At 28.2% G+C, this 21,658-nt stretch overlaps 5 protein-coding genes and 1 further gene across 10 annotated transcripts; 2 read left to right on the top strand and 4 right to left on the bottom strand.

The window, feature by feature from the left end:
- Positions 1-1,079: 1,079 nt before the first annotated feature.
- Positions 1,080-2,764, top strand: Bm1587 (uncharacterized protein; the record flags this gene model as incomplete). 3 transcript variants are annotated; one of them, XM_001894942.2, is made up of 5 exons in its annotated part: positions 1,080-1,179; positions 1,471-1,586; positions 1,915-2,094; positions 2,329-2,425; positions 2,616-2,764. In XM_001894942.2, 5 exons carry the CDS (start codon positions 1,080-1,082, stop codon positions 2,762-2,764), a joined length of 642 nt encoding a protein of 213 aa, XP_001894977.2. The 3 variants fall into 3 exon arrangements, with proteins under 3 accessions (XP_001894977.2, XP_042932136.1, XP_042932137.1); XM_043076202.1 differs by lacking the exon at positions 1,080-1,179 and having other exon boundaries at positions 1,479-1,586; XM_043076203.1 differs by lacking the exons at positions 1,080-1,179; positions 1,471-1,586 and adding an exon at positions 1,734-1,799.
- Positions 2,765-3,874: 1,110 nt separating this feature from the next.
- Positions 3,875-7,917, top strand: Bma-eng-1 (the record flags this gene model as incomplete). Of its 2 annotated transcripts, none has more annotated exons than XM_001894941.2 (9): positions 3,875-4,044; positions 4,117-4,271; positions 5,040-5,194; positions 5,553-5,704; positions 5,881-6,020; positions 6,295-6,424; positions 6,729-6,831; positions 7,297-7,403; positions 7,641-7,917. In XM_001894941.2, the coding sequence occupies 9 exons, from the start codon at positions 3,875-3,877 to the stop codon at positions 7,915-7,917; spliced, it is 1,389 nt and encodes a 462-aa protein (XP_001894976.2). The 2 variants fall into 2 exon arrangements, with proteins under 2 accessions (XP_001894976.2, XP_042932138.1); XM_043076204.1 differs by having other exon boundaries at positions 5,884-6,020.
- On the bottom strand, positions 5,387-5,445 carry Bm15617. The gene has a single exon (XR_006227999.1). The product of XR_006227999.1 is annotated as a pre-microRNA Bm15617 (primary transcript).
- Positions 7,918-8,899: 982 nt separating the features above from the next.
- Bm8085 (Transthyretin-like family protein) lies at positions 8,900-9,950 on the bottom strand (the record flags this gene model as incomplete). Its single annotated transcript, XM_043076205.1, has 3 exons — positions 8,900-9,037; positions 9,248-9,375; positions 9,797-9,950. 3 exons carry the CDS (start codon positions 9,948-9,950, stop codon positions 8,900-8,902), a joined length of 420 nt encoding a protein of 139 aa, XP_042932139.1.
- A 2,274-nt stretch (positions 9,951-12,224) lies between these two features.
- Positions 12,225-15,407, bottom strand: Bma-rabn-5 (the record flags this gene model as incomplete). 2 transcript variants are annotated; one of them, XM_001894939.2, is made up of 11 exons in its annotated part: positions 12,225-12,267; positions 12,613-12,809; positions 12,951-13,062; positions 13,149-13,303; positions 13,386-13,523; positions 13,916-14,059; positions 14,159-14,261; positions 14,343-14,456; positions 14,512-14,603; positions 14,781-14,918; positions 15,279-15,407. In XM_001894939.2, the coding sequence occupies 11 exons, from the start codon at positions 15,405-15,407 to the stop codon at positions 12,225-12,227; spliced, it is 1,365 nt and encodes a 454-aa protein (XP_001894974.1). The 2 variants fall into 2 exon arrangements, with proteins under 2 accessions (XP_001894974.1, XP_042932140.1); XM_043076206.1 differs by lacking the exons at positions 13,916-14,059; positions 14,159-14,261; positions 14,343-14,456; ... (1 more) ...; positions 14,781-14,918; positions 15,279-15,407 and having other exon boundaries at positions 13,386-13,466.
- A 3,023-nt stretch (positions 15,408-18,430) lies between these two features.
- On the bottom strand, positions 18,431-20,188 carry Bm8086 (Uncharacterized protein; the record flags this gene model as incomplete). The annotated part of the gene is made up of 2 exons (XM_043076207.1): positions 18,431-19,104; positions 19,903-20,188. The coding sequence occupies 2 exons, from the start codon at positions 20,186-20,188 to the stop codon at positions 18,431-18,433; spliced, it is 960 nt and encodes a 319-aa protein (XP_042932141.1).
- Positions 20,189-21,658: the final 1,470 nt, after the last annotated feature.

Genomic DNA, 21,658 nt, shown 5'->3' on the forward strand with positions numbered 1-21,658 from the left:
TTTTTTTAGGAAAAGTAAAGACTAAAAAAACAGTTATAAATATAACTTATACTTTTAAAACAAACCAAGTAAACCGTTATAGCACAACAAAAAGTATCAAAATTAAGACGTATTTAACGAGTCCCGTAAAATGTAGTCACGTAGGAAATGCAACCGGACATCACAGGTCGTGTATGAATTAGTCATTAGTTCGTTACTGGTATTTTACGTCTTATTAAAAAATTCATTAATGAGTGTGAAGTTAGTGATAGCTGTCACGTTGTTTTACGTTGACGTAATGTTATTTTAACGTAATACTCTCGTACTTCACGTTTGTCATGCTGATATGCACTTTTTTTTTTTTTAAATATAAACTGATACACAATTTCCATAATATCATATAGGTCATTTAGAAATTTTGCGAATGTTACGTTTATTCTTTTGCCTTATCATAGTGCAACGTTTTTCTGCACACATTGAGATGAAATTTAAAACAAATGTTGTCTGAAATATAAACATGTTGTAACATATGCGAAATGATGAAAATATCAGAGAATTTGAATATTTCACAAAAAGAAGGAGGAAAAATTTATGGAGATGAAAAATGAGGTTTGAAAAGATCAGAAAACTTGAATATTTCAAAAAAAGAAGGGGCAAAATTTTATAGGGATGAGCAACGAGATTTGAAAAGATCAAGAAATTTGAATATTTCAAAAAAAGAAGGGGCAAAATTTTATAGGGATGAGCAACGAGATTTGAAAAGATCAAGAAATTTGAATATTTCAAAAAAAGAAGGGGGAAAATTTATAGAGATGAAAAATGAGATTTGAAAAGATCAGAAAATTTGAATATTTCAAGAAAAAAGGAAAAATTTATATGAATGAAAAATGAGATTTGAACTTATCAGAAAATTTAAATATTTAAAAAAAAATAAAGAGGAAAAATTTATAGGAATGGAAAATGAGTATTGTTTGTATGGAGGATCATTCGCAAAATGATTATTTCTACTCTTCCAGTTATTATGAAATTATTGCAGAATGAACATTTAACTTTAAATTTGCAATGAGTAAAAATATAAAATATTTATAGAGTGCTAGTGGATGGATTATTGTGTGCAATTTGTTTGGATATCGTTATTTATTCTTATTTCTCTGATAACAGAATGTTTTGCCATTCCAATGGCTAGTGTTACTTGCGGAGGTAATATTTATCACACGATATCTTCATGAAACAATGATTATAATACGATTATAAGATTCTTATCCAAGTACTGCTGATCTCGAAATCATAAATTATATTTAAAGATAAGTACGTCATCTCTAGGAAAATTATTATACTTAGATGTTATATTTGGCTTGCTAATTATTCGCCTAATCAATATTGTTTAGGAGATTATAAAGAGTAAGTTACGTTTAATAAGATGTTTAGTAAAGTGTTGATGGCAAGAATGATGACTGTAAATGAAATTTTTTTTTTTTTTCCTTTTTTTAGCTTGTACAATGATTGTAACGGAAATGGAAATAAAGATTGCTGAGTTGGAAGAAAAGATACGAGAAAAAAGTTATTATCGACTTAGCGAAACCAAAAATCATGGCATTAATGATAAGGTGATACAGTTAAAAATTTCAAAAAATTTATTTTCATGATGTTAGCATTCCTTCCTTTTTTCCATATGTTCCCTTTCAAAGTTCCAAAAATTCGTTATTATTTCATGCTTTTGGTGTTAATTTTCTGAACTGGGGAGCATAAGAAAAATGGTCTATGCTGACGAATTTCGTGATCGAAATTGTGAAAGAGAAAAGGAAGATGGAAGAGGAAAGGTTATTATTATCACGAGAATCAATTTGTGAAATTTTAACAGAATTTTTACGCAGCCGGAATAAATTTCAAAATATGCATTAGATGTAAACAAAATGATCATTTTTGTCTTTGAAGAAGCCATTATCGAGATCGGAAATCCAATTATCAGAAGTATTGGAGACAGTTTGTGTTAAAGCTGCCGAATGGTCAGCTGTGGTACATCCGAGAACCGGAAAAGGTGTTTACGCACGTCGTGCAACATTGAAATTGAAACAAGTACCTGAACATTTGACCATATATCAGTTTGAAGATGCGGTATGTAAGTAGATTATTTATGAACGAATTTAAATTTTTGTTAAATATAATTTTAAATACCTTTTCTCTTCTCATTGTTCCCTACTTCTTTTTCTCCCTTTTCTCATGTGATAAATTATGATTCTATAAATTCAACATGTGAAGAAGAATAAAAGGTAACAAAAATATGGCAATAGTTAATTTACATTATTACTTTCATTTCTGCAAATGAATTAACTATTTTGTCTGTTTTAGTGTAATGATTTTTTGGATTCATACGAAGATCAACTAATTAAATTCGCACGCAGTAAATATGAGGAACCAGTGCGTCAATTCTGCTATGAAACGATAGGTTGGTCGTATTGAAGTGTTGGTCACAAAATTTGTGGCATCTTTAAATCTTTTTAAATTCATATGAATGATCTCCATCTGAGTGATTCACATTTAGCTTATCATTGGTTCTGCATTGGATTTATTTATTCTCTGAGAATCATAATTAAATTATCAGAGATTGGTCCAAAACTGATCAATGTTTCATTCAGAAGTATGTACAGCTGTTGATGTTACACCAATGACGGATGAGGAATCAGGAAAAGCTCAAATTCTGAGCGATGAAGAGAAAGAGAAGAAAGTAGAAAAAGCACTGGATGAATTAAGGAGAGATGCTAATGGTTTGGATGATGAACTCTGAAATGAAATTTAGTCCATGTTGTGCCATTATATTTCTTCAGTTATATGTATATTACTTCTTTTTGTTTGTTATTTCCATATATCTTATTTCTTTACTCAAATGTGTATTCATATTCCATATGATGTAATGTAATTCTCTTTTACTTTAATCTAGCTTTGATTTAACTAGGGATAAATTTCGTACTATATTTTCATTTTAAAATTATTAATTCTTTGACTGATGCTTCGACTAATTAAATAAATTGCTTTTTTTATTTAAAAAAAAAAAAAAAGAAAAAAATTATCTGGACACTTATTGTTGAGTATCACCAGACTCAATAAGCCTTTTTCTAATAACATGTGACATTTTAAGTGATTTTGTGAATACCATTTCCTTACATTGGCTAATTTCAGCATTAGATGTCCAACAGAGTCCATTATGTATAGTTATTTTCTGGACACCAGAAAATTTTTCTTGTAGTTTGTTAGATTTTTGAGAAAAATTCAATGGATTTTTGTATTTTTGTAATTACCAATCTTCTTTACCTAGTAAGCGCTTTTCTGGCCAGATTATTTGTGGTTATAAATTACTCCAAGATTTTTTGTTTTTTGTTTTGAGTGACTTTATTATGCATTATTAAGTGATTTTACTTGTGATTTTATCTTATCTATTATATGCTTAATTTATTTATATGATAACTACTTTATAATTATTGTAATAGTTGAGCTTTACATATTTTACTAATCAAGATATTTCATGTATTGTACATACGATCATTCACATGTGGTTAATATTAATATTAATGGCTTGTTTTTCCAATCAAAAATGTTCTATTAAATTTGGATTCTACTGTTAGTAATTATTCGTCAGTACATGACTTTGTTATTAGGCAACAGTGTTTTTTTTTTTTTTTTTCAAGTTTGTCTATAATTTTTAAAATATATTTTTGATATGATTTAGCACTATTTGATACTATAAAGCACAGTTGGACAATGTTGAAAACCGACAAGTGCATGATATTACCAATAGTTTATAAAAGTTTTTCGAGTAGATGGAAATTTGATTTTTTTTTTTTTTTTATTGAAGGATATTGTCATCAATTTACATAGAGATCAGATCCATTAGACGCAAATGCTAGGAACATGTCCTATAACGGATGTTCATCAATTATGGAACTGGGATGAAAACATCATTCCACATTGTCTGATTGGTAATTCATTAAAAAATTATACGAGACATCGCAATTATCCTGAGACATTACTTTGTCATGACATGAAAGGAGGATATTTGGATGAGGAAAGGTAACTTCATATTTTTTTTATGAAATAATTATACATTTATGACTAGATATACATTTTTTCTTTTTTTTTTAGATTAGATGGTTGTGAAGTAACAGATTCAACAGCTCCATTTATATTTTTTCATTGGTGGTACATTGATATTTTTGTATATTTCTCACATCATTTCGTTACTATTCCACCTTTAGGTTGGATTAATCAAGCTCATATGCATGGTGTTATAGTACTTGGTAAGTAAATTTCAATTCACTCTTTTTTTTAAATTTAATATTATAGTATGTTATGGTTGCATGTATTGTAAATAATCCATGTAAGAATTGCTATAGTAATTGTCCAAATATCTTTGGTATTTGAAATTTATTTCGCCACTGCAAGCAAGTTGGAATTTCTATCAGTACTGTTAGGTTGTTAGTTAAAACTGATAATTAAAAGCAAGCATTGCAAGTCTGTTTTGGTATGATAATGAAACTGATGTTTGGATGCAAAATTTTGATTTGAATGGACTAAAGAAGATTGATAAAATGTAAAAAAGATTAGAAGTATAAAAAGGATTGTATATTAGAAATATATGCGAGAATATCACAAAGCGAGAATTCCCTTAATATTTTGTCAGAGAGGTTAAAGCGTGAATCTTCGAATAAAACAGTTTTAAATGAATGTACTGGATTTAATATTACACCGAATTAACTGTACAGAATTTTAAGAAAACGATGAAAGTTTCATAGATATTCGAGATTTAGTGATATTTTACAATTGTAAGTACCTATATGTCGCATTTTTTTTTCTATGCTCGAATTCTTATAAGCTCATAATTTGAAGTGTAGTAAGTTATTAGAAGCAACTTATAAGTACTTTTGGATACGAGTAAAAAGCGCTGAATGAATCATCAGTAGTGTTAAAACAGAGAAAATGTAAAACTAATATTGCCAAGAATCAGGAAATTTTGTTGAATGTATTGTTCTCTTTTCTACATTTTGATTTTCTTTCATAGTATTTAGGGACTGTAATCACTGAATGGCACAGTGGAGCTGATATTTGTAAAGAATTTCTCAAAAATGAAGATAGTGTGACAAAAACGGTGAAAAAATTGGTAAATATTGCTGTGAAATATAATTTTGAAGGCTGGTTAATTAATATCGAAAATAAAATAGAGGTTTGTTTTTGTATGATTTTTAATAAGTAAATTTTTGTATGATTTTTAATAAGTTTGTATGATTTTTAATAAGTAAATTTTATTAATCAAATCAATAATGTTTTATTCCGTAGGAAAAAGTAAATGAAAGTATGACTTTTTTTTCACTTTTCTTATCACTTTTTCTCTAAAACATATTTTTTTTTTCTCTCTAAAACATATTTTGATGAAAAAAAGTCAAGATTAGATCTAATCTTGACTTTTTTTCATCAAATACTACATCTTTACAAATATATGACTCATCATAAGAGATCACTGGTTTAGAATTATTCAAAACGTAAGGAATTGATTTGATTAATAAAATTTATGATAGTTGCAGGCAGAATCTATCATTTGCCTTGATTTGTTTCTGAGAACGCTTACAAATGAAATGAGACAAACAATTGGTGAACGAAGTCGTGTAATATGGTATGATTCGGTTACAGTAGATGGTGAATTGAAATGGCAAAATGAGCTGAACGATAAAAACCAGTAAATCATTTGTAATATTTCTGATCTTTTTTTTATCACATAATGGTATTTTTTGTCGATTGATTGATTTATTGATACCTTACTGTAATATTATATTGTATTATTCTAACTTTCCCTTTTCCGCAATATTATAAGAGAAATAGAATAGGTAAATTATAAATTTTATTATAAAAAAGAAGGTGGTTCGATATTACGGATGGTATTTTCCTAAATTATATATGGAATGTGAAACAGCTATCGACAAGTGCTATACGAGCTAAACATCGTCATCGGAATATTTTTGTTGGAATTGACTGCTTTGGCCGTGGATGTCATGGTAATTTTTCACTTGTTGTAATTGAACAGTTCTATCATGCGAAATTATCTGGACGGATAGTGCTGTTTGCTTCAGAAATTTGTTTAATATTTGATGAATTTAAAATTCAACAACTAATTGTTTTACTCTCTCATTTCCCTTTTTACATTAAAGAAATCGCTCAACGGCATCAATGAATAATACATATCTGAAGTTCAACCTTGGAATCTTTGTTTTTATCATAATTTGAATATGTGAAACTACTCTAATTTTTTGAAACATCTAATTCTTCCAGGTGGTGGTGGTTGGAATTGTCATGAAGCATTCATGTATCCCCGTCAAAATAATCTTTCAATTGCGTTGTTTGCTCCTGGATGGATTGTTGAAACAATGCCTTCTCGAGAAATCATCATTAATTCTTTGCGGTACCTTTTTTTCCTATCATTTTTTTGCGAACTAACATAACACGTAGTTCACGTATCTCTTCTCATCTTTTCGTTTATCCTTTTCTAATCTCATCGTTTTGCTTTCTCTCATATTAGTTAGACATTCTTCGTAAGAGGGAAATATAAGAAGAATGTCTAACTAATAAAGTTCTAGAAAATGCAAAAAATTTCAATATAAAACATTTGACCATTCTTTTTTAAGGTACAGCAGACACATCAAAAACGTTTAGAATTGTTTAGCAGACGAAATTGATTTATAATATTTTTCCAAACATTTTTGCAGATTTTGGGATCGTTTGATTACATTTGTTCGACCACATCCGTTGACAACATTACCAATTGACACCGATTTTAGTTCTGGTTACCAATATAGGGATACTTGCAAGGCATCTTTTACCTTTATTTATATCAAACTACCATAAATATGTCTCACACAGTCTTAATAGGATCAGAATCTGCTTTGAGTCGGAAATAAATTTTTTGATTTTGAATTGATATATGACATTATGAAAATAGATACATACAAGTCTGTCTTAGCTCTATTATTATTTTTCTTCTCAAAAGTTTTTTTCGTTTTGTGTATTTACACTTCCTTGCGTTTTAAGCCAAATGAGTGTGCTTCTCTAGTTTCAAATTAGTTTACAACATCCTAGCTCAAATTTTAACAGAAATTGGCTTTTAATTTGGAGTAATAACTGATTGGAATTGTTAGTTACGCTTGGTCAAGTATGAAAAAATCTTGTTAAAATGGATTTTATATTGTTAGTAAATAGTGTTAAAACTTTATTAATAATAAAAAAATTTATTACATAATTGAGTTTTTTATTGTATTAACAGAGCATTTTTTTTAGTACTATAATTTGGCGGAAGCAAAAATGCAACCTTTTTATCTGGCCAGTGGTGTTTTTCCAGAATCTTCTGGTGTGCATATCGTCCTTCAAGGATCAACTTTACATAGGTATTGGAACTTCCGATTTTAAAAAGTAAACTTTGTAAAATAAAGAAGAGATCATTACAAGGAGTAAACGAAAAAGTAAATTTATGTTTTTATTGCTCAAGTAAATTAGCCATTTTCAAAACAACAATTTTTTGTATTGCAATCGCTGAACAATCATATAACTAAAAAAATCTCTCGAACTATTTGTTATAAAATAATATGAAGAGAAACAAAAAATGACCGTTACATGTCCTTTAGGCTATTTATGACTAATCTATGCTTAAATGGAGATTACACTGTGAAAATTGACTGCGATGAAACTCTGCAACTTATGCTGTGGAAAAAAGATAACGACAAAGAGATGATTAAATGTATTGAAGATAAAGTGGAAGGAGTAAAGAATGCTTGGAATTTTCATGCTATGGATGAAATTATCGTTGGAATTGGTTTACGTTCGCCAAATTGTTGTGCTATTTTACGTAGTTTTATCTTTCGTAGACAACTTAACTTAGGTATTTTATCCAAGGAATTATGATTTAATATGCATTATATGAGCGCACTGCATACTACTCTTTCCTTCCTGTTATCATTAGATACTTACTGAAGTGGAATTCTAGTTTGCTTGAAGATTAAGGTTCCATCGTATCGAATATACAGTTTGATCAGGTGGATACCTGACAAGTCATGGTGATTAAAAATAAAGTAAGGCATGGCATAACATTTCATGCTCTATATTGTTCTTTCTTTTTTTTCTCTTTTTTCATTTTGATTTTGAAAGAGAGTTTCTCGTTGTTGAGGTAGTGCCTTTCAGCCATTTTTTCAACAATATTTTATCCTACCTTTTTTCGTAAAATAATCAAAATCTATTCTGTTTCATAACAGTTTCTATTTTAGTATGAAATTTTATTCCCTTTATTACTTGAGCTTCTATGATATTTCATAAGCATTAAGAATGGAGAATTATTTGAGGAGAGGATTTTTATTTAAGGACATGTAAATTGCAATTCTTTTAAGTCTAAGAAAAAGAGAGGTTAATGGAAGTTTGAGAGAAGCTGAAAAATGAAGTCCCATTATGAATTCTATTTAGGTTCCCTCTTGTGAAGGATTTTCCATTAATTTACTCTTAATGTTATATTCTTATTATACTACGAAAATATGTGATATTGTTGCAAAATCTTCTAATCACATTTAAATCTTTCCATGTTTTGCTTCTCTTACTTCTTTTGTATAAAATGCTATTGACATCGGTTTCATCAAAATATTGGATTTATCACTTTCTTTGCACAATCGATCTCACATATGATAATTGCTCTGTTGAAATAGACAGGTATCTCATCATATTTTATATTTATCACCTATCGACTTTTTAATTATAATAAGCTAAATGATTAGTCCTTCATTTAGCATAGAATTCATTGAATTTGGCTAATATTATTCGCATAATCTTACTTCTTTAATCATTTTTACTCCAATCAAATATTATAAAAACATATGTATAAAACACGAATAATTTCTTTCTAGGTCGGACATGTTTTTGTTTCAGTAAGGAACTTATTTTTCATATCAATAACACCAACATCGTAGATTTCATGTGGCTTTGAACTGAGCGTGAAATATTTGTCAGGAATACGAAGGAATACTCTACGTGTGCAAAGCTACAAAAATTTTGAAAATTTTTAATTTGTCTTTTAGTTTGAAACTGATATTTGATTTTTTAATGAATTTTTGAAGGCAAATGTTTTAGTCAATTTTATAAGAGTTGTATATATATATATATATATATATATATATATATATATATATATATATATATATATATATATATCTCAATTTTATATTTCCTTTATAATATAAGTGAACCAAACCTTTGTACGACATTTGTGACTTATAGTGAACTGTGGATCAAACGTATCTTTTTTTGAGCTTCCTTTGATTATAAAATGACCCTGCTCATTCGTTTTTGTTTTAGCAAGTACTGCATTTGATTTCCCAGCTGAAAATTATGAAAATATTTCATATTTAAGTAGCAATTTATTCGAAAATATCACAGTTATTCCTACCTTAAGAAAGCTTAAATTAATTAGTTAGGCAAAGATGGCTCATTTCACTTATAATTAGCAGATCATACAAGCCAGTATTTTCATGTTATCTTCTCGGCTATTACATCCGGAACAATTCAGCACAGTCACTTGATTCTACCCATTAATTCAGTAAAATTTAGCTAATTTCAAGTAAATCTTGCACTAATTTTAATTAGCGATAGAGAAATAACGTACGAAATAAATAACAAACTGTATAAATCATTATGCATGCAACAAATATTATTTAAGCTAAATTCAAATAAATATTTAAATGATACTACTACATATTTTACAGACATATAATAGTTCAAAAAAAAAAAAAGAAAGACGAACCATTTCTTTCGCTGTATAACTCAATTAATGCATCATTTACAGGTTTGCCATCACAAATAACAGTTCCGTTTACTCCAACACTTTTCATTTTTAATGCAGTAGTTATCGGTATTGATATACCACTGATAATTATGAATGTTAGGGTCAATCTCATCACTATAAAATTTTTTAGATAAGTATAAAGTACAAAGTATAAAATAAAACAGGAATCAATTATTGTCTATTAGAAGGTTAATTTTCCTGAATTTTCATTACTGAATTTGATTTTACCGAGAGTATAACAATATTCAACAAAGTAGTTAATAATTAACTTGAAATTATCCCATTAATAATTTTATGAAATAAATTTAAGAAAAATTCTTACAAATTACCCCCAAGAAATGAAAAGAAAAAAAAGAGAGGCAGAAAGAGTGAAAAGAAAACATTTAAACTTTCAGAAATCAATCAATTTTTTAGTGAGAGAACATAGTTACATCGTTAAATGCAACAAGAGCAATTAGAAGAAATGTTCTTTTCTTATTTTCGTATTAAATAATTATTTAAACGTTTATACTATTCGTCCAATCAAATAATTAATAGATTTGATTATACATGAAAAAAAAAACAGTAGAAATGGAAAAAAAGTGGCAATCTAAGAGGGAGAGAGAGAAATGAAAATTAAGTGAAATAAATTATCTGAAATAAATGGCAATAAATCAGATTTAGATAAACAATTCTATAATTTTGTGGAAAAAAAAGAAGTCCAGAACAAAAGCTTAACATCAATGGATACGTATTTTTGTAATTTGCAATTTATACATATATAATTAATAATTAAGTAGGAAAATAAAATCAAACGAAAAAAAAAGAACATTTGCTGGAAGTTTAAAATAAAATAGGAAGATATGTTTAGCTGCAATCTTAATTATCGTTTATTTACAAGTTTAATAGAATGTGATTTTGATGATGTAAGTATTCATGTGTAATTATTGCACGGGAGGCTTTAAAAAAAAAAAAAAAAAAACAAAGAATTAAATGCATATTTTCCCATTTTCCTTTTCTTCCTTTCTGGAGTGGAAAACACTGGAATCAATTCTGGATTCTTTTTGGTTGAAACAGCTGAATATTCTACTAAAATGGCTAAGAATTCTTGAAACGTTATTTATATATCAGAATTATCAAACTATACATAAATGTGAACCATATAAGTTATGTACACTGATTCGTTCCTCCTTTTTAACTCTTTTATTTACATATCTCATATGAACACTTCTTCATAATAAATATAACTATGAACAATTAACCGGAGTTATACAGAATATCACCAGAAATTATCAGTCTGATTAATGACGAAAGTCAGACAGAAACAACGTAAATGGATTAGAATAGTTAACATAAGACACTTCATTAGGACATGTGTCTCATATGATCTTTAAAGCTGTCATAACAAAACACTGCTTGTAAGATATAGGTAAACTATACTCTGATAATATAATAGAAACATCACACTTCCCTTATCGAAACTACAATGATAAAAATAGTAAATAACCTATAACTGTCGTCTTTGGTCATTACGGGATATTTTTGCAGTTTTGCAGTGACCATAAACAGTAGAGTGACCCTATAAAAGCTCTTAAAACATAGAAATTTCCAGATTTTATCGATTGAGCTGTATATCATACAAAACGAAAAAAGACGATCAAATGTAGTGATGTAAAAAATTAGGATTACATATGAAAAAGGAACAAATGGAAACCAGCACAAGATGAAGAATCTCAAAATTCACAGCATTCCCTATGTCATGAAATATTATAGTACAGTTTTAAGCATGCCCAAAAATCATAGAATTTCAGTAATAACTAGATAGATCCTTGAAACACAACGACTGGTCAAATATTAATGACTTTAAACTGAAAAAATTGCATTCAAATTTACCCGTTTAAATAATCAAAATCAGTTAAATACCTAATATGTTAAAAATCAATCGACTCTTAAAAATCAGCATTCTTAGGATACAACAGAACTACAAGGATCGTGTGAGCAACAAAAGTAATCTAGTATTTGAATAAAACCTGAATATGGAAGGGAATAGATCTATTATCAAAAAGCAAAATTATCTGAAACAAAGTATGCCGAACTTTAATCAGTCACAAGAGAAAAAAAAAAATAGCAAAAAGTATTAAAAATTTTTAAAAATATAAAAAAAAGTTGGAGAATTATTATTCAAAAAATGCATGAAGCTACCAGAACTCCCAACCCAATACCTGTCCTAAACTTCTATAGAAAATAAAACAAAATTAACCCTAATTCACATACGGAAATGAGTATTTAAAACTACAAATTATAAAGAAGTAAAGCAAATATTATCACACCTTTTTACCTCGTCAAAATACTCATATAATTCGACATTTCTGAGACAGAAATATCTGGAATGATCTGATAATCATAACTATGTTGCTGCCAAATTATGTGAGAAAAATGGAGCGGAATCCCTGGAAATACAATGCTTTACTGTAATTAAAAAAAAAAAAAAGAACTATTCATAAGTCATACATATAGATAAACAAACTAGCAAAAGCATTAATTTCGAGATTTATTCAATCAGTTGCATGTTCTAAGCTAAGGATAATGAACTTAACGATAGTTCTAAACTTAATCAGCAAAAATAAAACTTAATCAACATGCTTTAATTCCACTAGTAAAGAGCAAATTAAAAATTAATCAATAGATTAACATTATAAAACCTCCTGCAATGTTGTGAAAAGTCTAGAGACACTTGAAATTATATTGCCATGAAAAACTTAAAAACTAAAGTAAAAAAAAAAAGAAGCAATTACCTGCTTAGAAGAGTATGGCACACTTGACAAACTCTTGCTGGCCTTCGATGCGGTCCACTAGGTATTGTTGCTGATAAACAGATTGAGCAGAAAATCTTGCCACAATGATAACAATGGAATTTAACACGGTTTTTGGAAAAATTTGACTGACACTGATTGCATGCATGGACATCTTCATCGAACTGCCACCGCACTTCCTTTAATACCATCTTACATGAATACCTAACTGATGGACACTAACTGACTTGTAATTATTATTTGTAATTACGCAAGTGACTATCTATTATTAGAAGTAGGACGATCTCTATATTATTATAGAACACCAACAAACTAAATACCTGCTCAGCTTGTCGAATTTTTTCAAGTTCAATTTGCAAATTTTGTGAAAGTTTAACGAAATCCTTTTGTACGGTTTCTGATGTATCCAATTCTTGTTGCAAAGCAGCGCATCTAAAGTAAACTGCCGTTGATAAAGCAGTAAAAAAAAAAAAACGATGATAACTAATAAAACCTATTCGGAAGTCCTCAAAACATACTTCTGCTTATACAAAGCAACAGACATTTCCAAATCAGTACGTTCCTTTTGCACTGATTGTAACTGTTTTTCCAAATCTTCGATTACTTTCCTATATTCAGTCATCCTTTTGTTCATTTCTTCAACTTTCGAAGATGCATCTTTCATCGAATCTAACTATAACGCACAAGATGTAAACCAATGGTGATTAATCTTGGATTAACAATATGAAAAAAATCCTTAAACCAAATAAATATACCTGACTGCGAGCAAAACCAAGTTCTTCGCTAACACCATTTACTCGCTCAGTGTAAGCATCTTCAATCCTTCTCTTTTCCATTTCATCCTCCTTCCTTTGCGCTTCTAGTGTTGTTATCTCATCTCTCAGCACTACTTCCTAAAATATATCAGCAAATATATTTTTAATGATAGTAAAGTAGATTACGAAAGCAAATGGTAGATTCTCTCATTATTTCCGAAAGAAAACCTTTTCATCTTGTTTTTTCATTTCGAGTGACGAAACCGTGTTAGATCAAAAGGGAATGATTATCTAAGCATTATCACTAATTCAACAGTTTATAACAGTTAATGTTTGCATAAGTTCAACTTATTTGCTCACTGCAGATATTTGTTTTGTAAACACTGTTCAGCTAATAGATTATCCGAGTGAGAATGAAAATTTTCAAATGTCAGTCCTCTCGAATAATCTACTAACACATGGGCAGTTATATCTCTCATAGTTTGTTGTTTTGAAGACTCAATATTCAAAGAAAAGTATCGGAAACGTACAGCATGTTCTTTAGCTGCACGAGTCTCAATTAATTCTTCTCTTAGTTGGAGGCACAAAAATTGCAATTGATCAACATCCTGAGGCAATTCTATCGTTTGATCTCTCATTTCTGTAGAGCATTTACGATTGGCACCAAGCAACTTCTGAAAAAAATACAATAAAATAATTTGAAATTGCTAAACTAGTATAATATATAAAACGCAATATGAAACAAAGATAAAATATGCTGTGCAAAAACATACTAAATATCGACTGCTCAAATTGTGCATATCTTTATTCATTATGTTCAAACGTTCCTTCAAGCGACCAATATTGTTTCGTTGTTCTCGTATCAACTTTATACACCTAAAAGTTAATTAATCATAATGATTACCATATGCGTTTAATAAAATTCATAAACCATTAAAACCAAAAAAAAAACCAAACCTTTCATCGACGGCAGACAATTGTTTAGAACACTTTTCATTCTCATTTTTCGCTATATTCACTTCTTTTTCATTATCTGCACATAATGTGGTTGTTTTTGTTTCCATTTCCCTTCTGAAATCATTATAAAATTATCGGGAAGGTTGGAAAAAAGCATTTTAGAACGAACCTGTACAAGCGCTCTCCAGAGAGTTCATTCTGGTAACGATTAACCAAATGTTGTGCAGCGGATAACTGTTCTTTCAAGTTTCGCTCTACGTCCTGAACAGTTATAAAAATTCAATTAATGAAGACAAATACGAATAAAAAATAAGGGGAAAATTATTATGAAGAATGATTCAGGTTTTTCCTTCTCATAACTTCACCCTTTAAAGAAAACGAAATAGCAGGAACAAGCAATTCTTTGTAAGAAAAATTAATTGAAAAAACCAATCTCACCTGCATTTTTGTTAAATTTAGTTCATAATTATGGCACATTTCGCATGATATCGCTGTAACATCCTCTTCACAAATTGTGTTTGATATTTTATTTTCTTGGTTCATTGCATCAGATTGGTTATTTTCTTTTTGGATAATCTAAAATGATAAAATCTTTTTACCTCCAAGTTTAATAAAATTTAAACTTATTTAAAAAATAGAAAAGATAACCCTAACATTCCAGATGATTGGAGCAATCATCCTAATGCAATGATAATACAGTATCAAATGTAGTTTGAAAATTTTATTTAAATGTAATAGAAACTTAAATATTACATAGTTGCCAAACCTATTCAAGCTAAATCAAAGAATCAGTCTCATTCACTTCCTATTCCAGTGAATCTTGCAAATACCATTAGCGGAAATTTTGTCATTTGTTAGATTGTCTGTTTGGTTTCGAACAAAAGCAGAAGCATCATTGGCATTCAACTATGATAACAAATCATCCATAATGCTAACCCATTTTCCATGATTTTCGATGGTGGATTCTAGAACAGATGCAGTTGTACTATCATCTCTGCTAGCGTCCGACAATTGATTCGTCAGCATTTTATCACTGGTTATAACATCCAAATTCTCCATGCTCATTTCTCTTACCCTTTTTCTTTTTCTATTACTTCTATTATTGACCACTTTGTTTACATTCAATTAATCAGCGTATGATTATTTGACCAACCATACATAATGTATACGTCATCTGTAACAACAAATGTATAAGTAAAACCACAGTCACGGAATCGACTTGCCTCTTCCATTCATATTTAACTCTTTTCAAATCAAAAAATACATAAGCAATGAAATGTTAAAATTAAACTTAAGTAGAAAATCTGAAAGGAACAAAAAAGTTATTTGGCAAATCACTATTGAATCACATTTAAAAATTTAATGCTGCCCATACATTCCAAACCAAATAGAGATATCAAAAAAACAAAAAAAAAAAAAAACACAGCAAATAACTTATTAAATTTTTGTTATATTTCTAGTAAGCTTAAAAATTTATTAAATTTCTAGTAGGCATCAAACAAATGTTAAAATTTTTGTGACAGCTTGAAACAACAAGCCATAAAATTCCCTCTCAACAATTTGTTCTAAAAATGGAAAGTTCAATTTCAAGAAATTGAAAAAAAAAAAAACAGGAAGATTTCGAGAGTTATACAATCTTAAACAAAATATTAAAAAAGAAAAATGAAACTAACAAAGCTCCCAAAGAAAACTAAAGCCACAGCTAAACAATTCACCAACAAAGTACATCTAATTAAGGAAGGAAATGCACGAAAGCATACATGAATTGCATCACCCTGATTCATAATTATTTCCATTGCATCGCTCTGACTGGGTGACGATGAAAACACCTATCCCAAGCAGTTCCCATTGAACACCTCAAATTACAGCAATTAAATTTTGCAGCAATCTTTTTTCCTCCTCTTTCTGCTGTCTTTAAATTATTTTATCTTATTTCACCTCAAATTCTTTGTTCATAATTAATTCACTGTTCATTCAATGAACTTAGAGAATGATTTTCCTTCTTTCCATCACATTTTTTAAGAACTAATTTCAATTAATTATAATTTGTTGACAAATACAACAAATCAAATTTATTTCACATAATGTTTGAAAATTTTTAAACAATGCAAATTTATAATTTGGTGAAAATTAATATTTGAAAACAGATTAATAGTTAAAATGATTGCATGGAATACATGAAAGTGGACTGTAATAAGTTGCTTTCCACACATAACATTATAAATATATCAGTTTCTTTTTCAAATTCCTTATTAAAGTAAATTTAAAGTAAATTAAATGCAATAGCTGGACAATAAATTTATGAGCAATCGAATTGTTTTTAATACATTAATGCTTCGTATTCAATTCAGTGAAAGATTTTATTATTTTATCATTTCTGCCGATACGATAATTACATTCCGATTATAATTGCAAATTATTATCGAAAAAAAAAAATGAATTGATTATTAATTTTACTATTTGAATGATTACTAATTTCACTGTACTATTTAACAGTCATTAATTCAAATCAATCAAAATAACTGATTAAAAATTTACAAGAAAATTTCATAAATATTATTTAGACACTTTTCTTAAGTAAACAATTTATTATTCTGAATAAAACATTGGCGTAATATTACCGAAATTTTCTTTTGCTGACTATAAGTTAATTTATCATTACTTTTATCAGTTTTCTAATTTGCTTATGTATCAATTTGCTTTTGAACATAGTTTTTTGTTAAAGTAGCTTATTCCGAAGATACTATCAAGTTAATAGTTTAGAAAATTTCTGGTAGAAATTTTATCATTTCTAATACATATTCAGATTTAGCAACTGTTAAGCAAATTATATCAGTGATATGCAACAAAAGTTATCACAAGACTGTGCTGTATCACTGTTAAATACAGTTTTACAATTGATATTTCTTCTTTTTTTTTTTTTTTGTTTATATTTATCTCATGCACATTCTTATGGATTATTTGTCTTACACGTATTTTACGTGACACTTAAAGTTAAGTGAAATAATTCATAATTAATTATTATAAATGGAACGGAATGAAATCTTCAAAGAGAATGAAAAGCAGTATTTTAGCCATTCATATATATATACACGTATATTTTAAATTAAAATTCTGAATGTTATTATGAAGAAGAATCGATCGAAGAATCGATCGATTTTATCGATCTTTGTCAGATTTTATCGATTTCATTCATTTTGTTTATGGAAACAGATTACAATTTCATGCAAATTAACAACTAAAAATAAAAATTTCGGGTATGATCAAATATTTCGGGTAAGATCTTTGAGACATTTTCCACAAATCGAATTTCAGCTGTCAGATGAACCATTGAATATCAGTGTATTTGCATGCGAGAAAATAAATTCTATAGAATAAAATAGCCTCCATTGATTTGATAATTTTATCAATCGATGCTAATGTCCAAAAATCAAAATATTATGTTCAAATTCTAATTATTAATGCTATAAAGGAACGAGATCTATGCATCAAATCACATTATAAATAACTGCCATTTAATTTGGAAAGAAATATAACTAAATTTTTCTTTTGATTTCATATTAATAAATGATTGTGAAATATTCAAAATAAAATTGATAGTTTTATTAAAAAAATCTATGCAAGCAAATTATTGTATTATCTGCACTTGTACATTTATTCTGTAAATTTTTATTTAAAAATCATTTCGAATTTTATTATTGTAAGCAAGATTTCATTACAATCCATTTGTTATTTTGTTAAAAGTATGATGTTTTAATTATAATTAGATTATATAAGCAAAAAGAATTTTCTCTCTAGAATTTAAAAATGGAAAATTTTTATTTGCAAGAAATTTCTGGATTACATGATAAAATATTAATACATGTGGATGTATTTTTAAAATATGATACTCTTCACGACAACTATACTTTTACCTTTACCTTTATTTTTTCTTTTCTTTTTTTTTTTGCTTTGTTGTTGAAGAAGCATGATAATTAATGAGTTTATACAGAAGTAAGATAATCTACAATGCTATTAAAATGATATCACTTGATGTCACCTCATTAGTTTCCAAAGTTGAAACAAAAAAAAAAAGAAAAAATGCAATTCTAAACAACTATAATAATATTTGACACATTGAAATGAACAGTGCTAAGATTGTCTGCTGTAGAGCTAATAATAAGATCTAACGTAGTACCCGAGGTAGAGTAAATAATAACAAGATTTGACGTATTGCGAGAAGTAGAACTAATAATATGCGAGTAGTAAACTAATAATATGTGAGTAGTACCTGAGGTAGAGTTCATAGGAAGATTTGACGTAGCACCTGAGATAGAGCTAGTAGGAAGATTTGACGTTGTACCTGAGGTAGAGCTAATAGGAAGATTTGACGTAGCACCTGAGATAGAGCTAACAGAAAGATTTGACGTTGTACCTGAGGTAGAACTAATAAGAAGATTTGACGTAGCACCTGAGATAGAGCTAACAGAAAGATTTGACGTTGTACCTGAGATAGAACTAATAAGAAGATTTGACGTAGCACCTGAGATAGAGCTAACAGAAAGATTTGACGTTGTACCTGAGATAGAACTAATAAGAAGATTTGACGTAGCACCTGAGATAGAGCTAACAGAAAGATTTGACGTTGTACCTGAGATAGAACTAATAAGAAGATTTGACGTAGCACCTGAGATAGAGCTAACAGATGACGTTGTACCTGAGATAGAACTAATAAGAAGATTTGACGTAGCACCTGAGATAGAGCTAACAGATGACGTTGTACCTGAGATAGAACTAATAAGAAGATTTGACGTTGTACCTGAGATAGAACTAATAAGAAGATTTGACGTTGTACCTGAGATAGAACTAATAAGAAGATTTGACGTAGCACCTGAGATAGAGCTAACAGAAAGATTTGATGTAGAAAATTTGTGGTTGATAACAGTAACATTTAACATATATTTCCTAAGATAGAAACACAAAACGAAAATTTTCTAGTAACTACCGTAATAATTTTGACACCATCAACGTTAGAATGAACATTTGATCAAAGAAAAAGAAAAAAAAAAAGTAATGATAATAACATTAAAAAAAAAAAAAAGTCTAATTTGAATTAATTAAATGAATTATTGCATTGAATTTAAAGAAAAAGATAATATGAAAAAATATTTTCGTACATCTACATGGATAAGTGTGCAGTAAATAAATATATGTCAGATAATTTGAAAAGTATTTACACAATTAATTTGTATAATTTGAATATAATAAATAATTAAATCAAATTTTCTTACTATCATTTGCGTGTTTTAATTTGAGTTTATAGTAATTTTTCTCAACGAAAAAATTTATTTCTTTTGAATACTTTTTAATATTCCAATATATCATTTCAAATACCAATTAGTGTTTTCTTTTTCCTTTTTTTTCTTTCAAAAATTTCTCATGAAGTTATTTTATTATTTATCGTTGCTGCTAATTTTTAAAATTGACATCATACTTCATCGTTGATAAACGCTTAAAAAAAAAAAAGATAGTGATGCCTTTTATAGTTGTGCATTTTCTGAAACATCCGATGATAAATCACTTCGTACTTCACGTACTTCACGTTCTTGCATCTGCTGTTGCCGTTGTTGATGCTGAAGACGACGTCTTGCTTCATCGCTAGCAAACGTAAAAATTAGACATACGTAAGAATCAAATGTTCGAGCATGATCATATGCTCGTCGTTCAGCAGCCACAAGTGAAGCATGAAGATCAATGCTTGGTATAGCTTGGGCCCATGAACATCGACCAGAAATTAGAATTAGACGTATGCGCTGAAGAACGAATAGACGTCGCTCTCGACTTAATTCTTGACGCCACGGAAACATTTAAAGACAAAATTTATTCTAAAATATTACAAGAAATTGTATAAATTAATATAGCAATAGCAAGAAAAAAAAAAGGAAAACGATAATCAATGATAAGAAAATTTTTGCAATTATTATGGAATTACATTAAATTAATCACTCCGATTCGGATAAAAGTAGATATAATTATGATATTGTTAATTAAAATATTTAAAAAAAAAATCTATGTAAAGCAATTTATTCGTAATTTTTAACACTACGAAATTCTTATGATTAATCATTATAATATTATTCGTAATTTTTTGAAATTCTTATGATTAATCATTATAATAATGAAAATGATAAAATTTCTTTTTCTTTTTAATGCAAGAAAAAAAAAAAAACTTGTTGAATATCTTTAATCATTATCATTGTTAGTTTAATGCTAATGATTATCCTCCATCGTTCGCCATTTATTTAATAACATACTGTGTTCAGTTAATTTGAAGAGATGATAAAAGATATTGATAATTTAAATAAATTAAAGAATTTATTATAAATCTCGTGCTTGGTTTATATATACATATATACCTAGAAATTCATTTCATACTTTATTAATACTCTAGAAAATCAGAAATAATTTAACACATACAAGCAATATTAACAAAGTTATCAGTTGTCTACTGATAATATCATTTTTATCAGTCACTCTAGTAATATCAAATTTATTAATTATATGTTTAATATCAATTATATTTCTTCAATTTTTGCATTATCTATTCCCTAAGGTCTGTTTTTTTCTCTTTTGCACTTTATAATTAATAATCGAAAGTTTAAATAATAAATTAAAATGATTAAAATTTAAAATTAGAAACGAATAATATAAAGAACAAAGCAAAAAGAAAAAAAAAAAAAAGCCCCAACTCAATCTTTGTATACCAAAAAAAAAAAACTTAGAATAATGTTTTTACCTGCATGGTCAATATGTGGAAGGTCATCGTTGCTAAAAGTGACCATTCCTTTATTTCTCTAATATGATGATGTTTTTTTTTTTTTGTTTTTTTCACTGTCTGTTGCTCAGCAACTTGACCTTTTCATTCATTTCTTCTTTTCCAAATTATTTGACCTCTGCCTGAAATATTTTTCCTTCTTTTAACACTACCAACTATTCTTAACCCTATAAACTGGTATATATAGAATAGAAAATGTAAATCAATAATTGATGTTCAAATTGATGATAGCAGCCTATAAAGGCTTTCTTCATTTGACCATTACCTTTTCTCTCTTTCCATTTCTCATTACAACTGTTAGACCAATTGCCCATAAAATTGAACCAACCGACCAGAGTAACCCTTAGATTCTAAAATCCATCCCTTATTAATGCATCTCATTATCCTATCATTTTATATCAAATCAATATCCGTCTACTGATAACATCAATAACACAAATATTTCACTAAAAATAAAACAATTCAAAAGTATTATAAACAAATATATATAAACAAAAAATAA

The sequence above is a fragment of the Brugia malayi genome (genome assembly GCF_000002995.4).
Source record: "Brugia malayi strain FR3 genome assembly, contig: Bm_v4_Chr1_scaffold_001, whole genome shotgun sequence".
Classification (NCBI taxonomy): domain Eukaryota; kingdom Metazoa; phylum Nematoda; class Chromadorea; order Rhabditida; family Onchocercidae; genus Brugia; species Brugia malayi.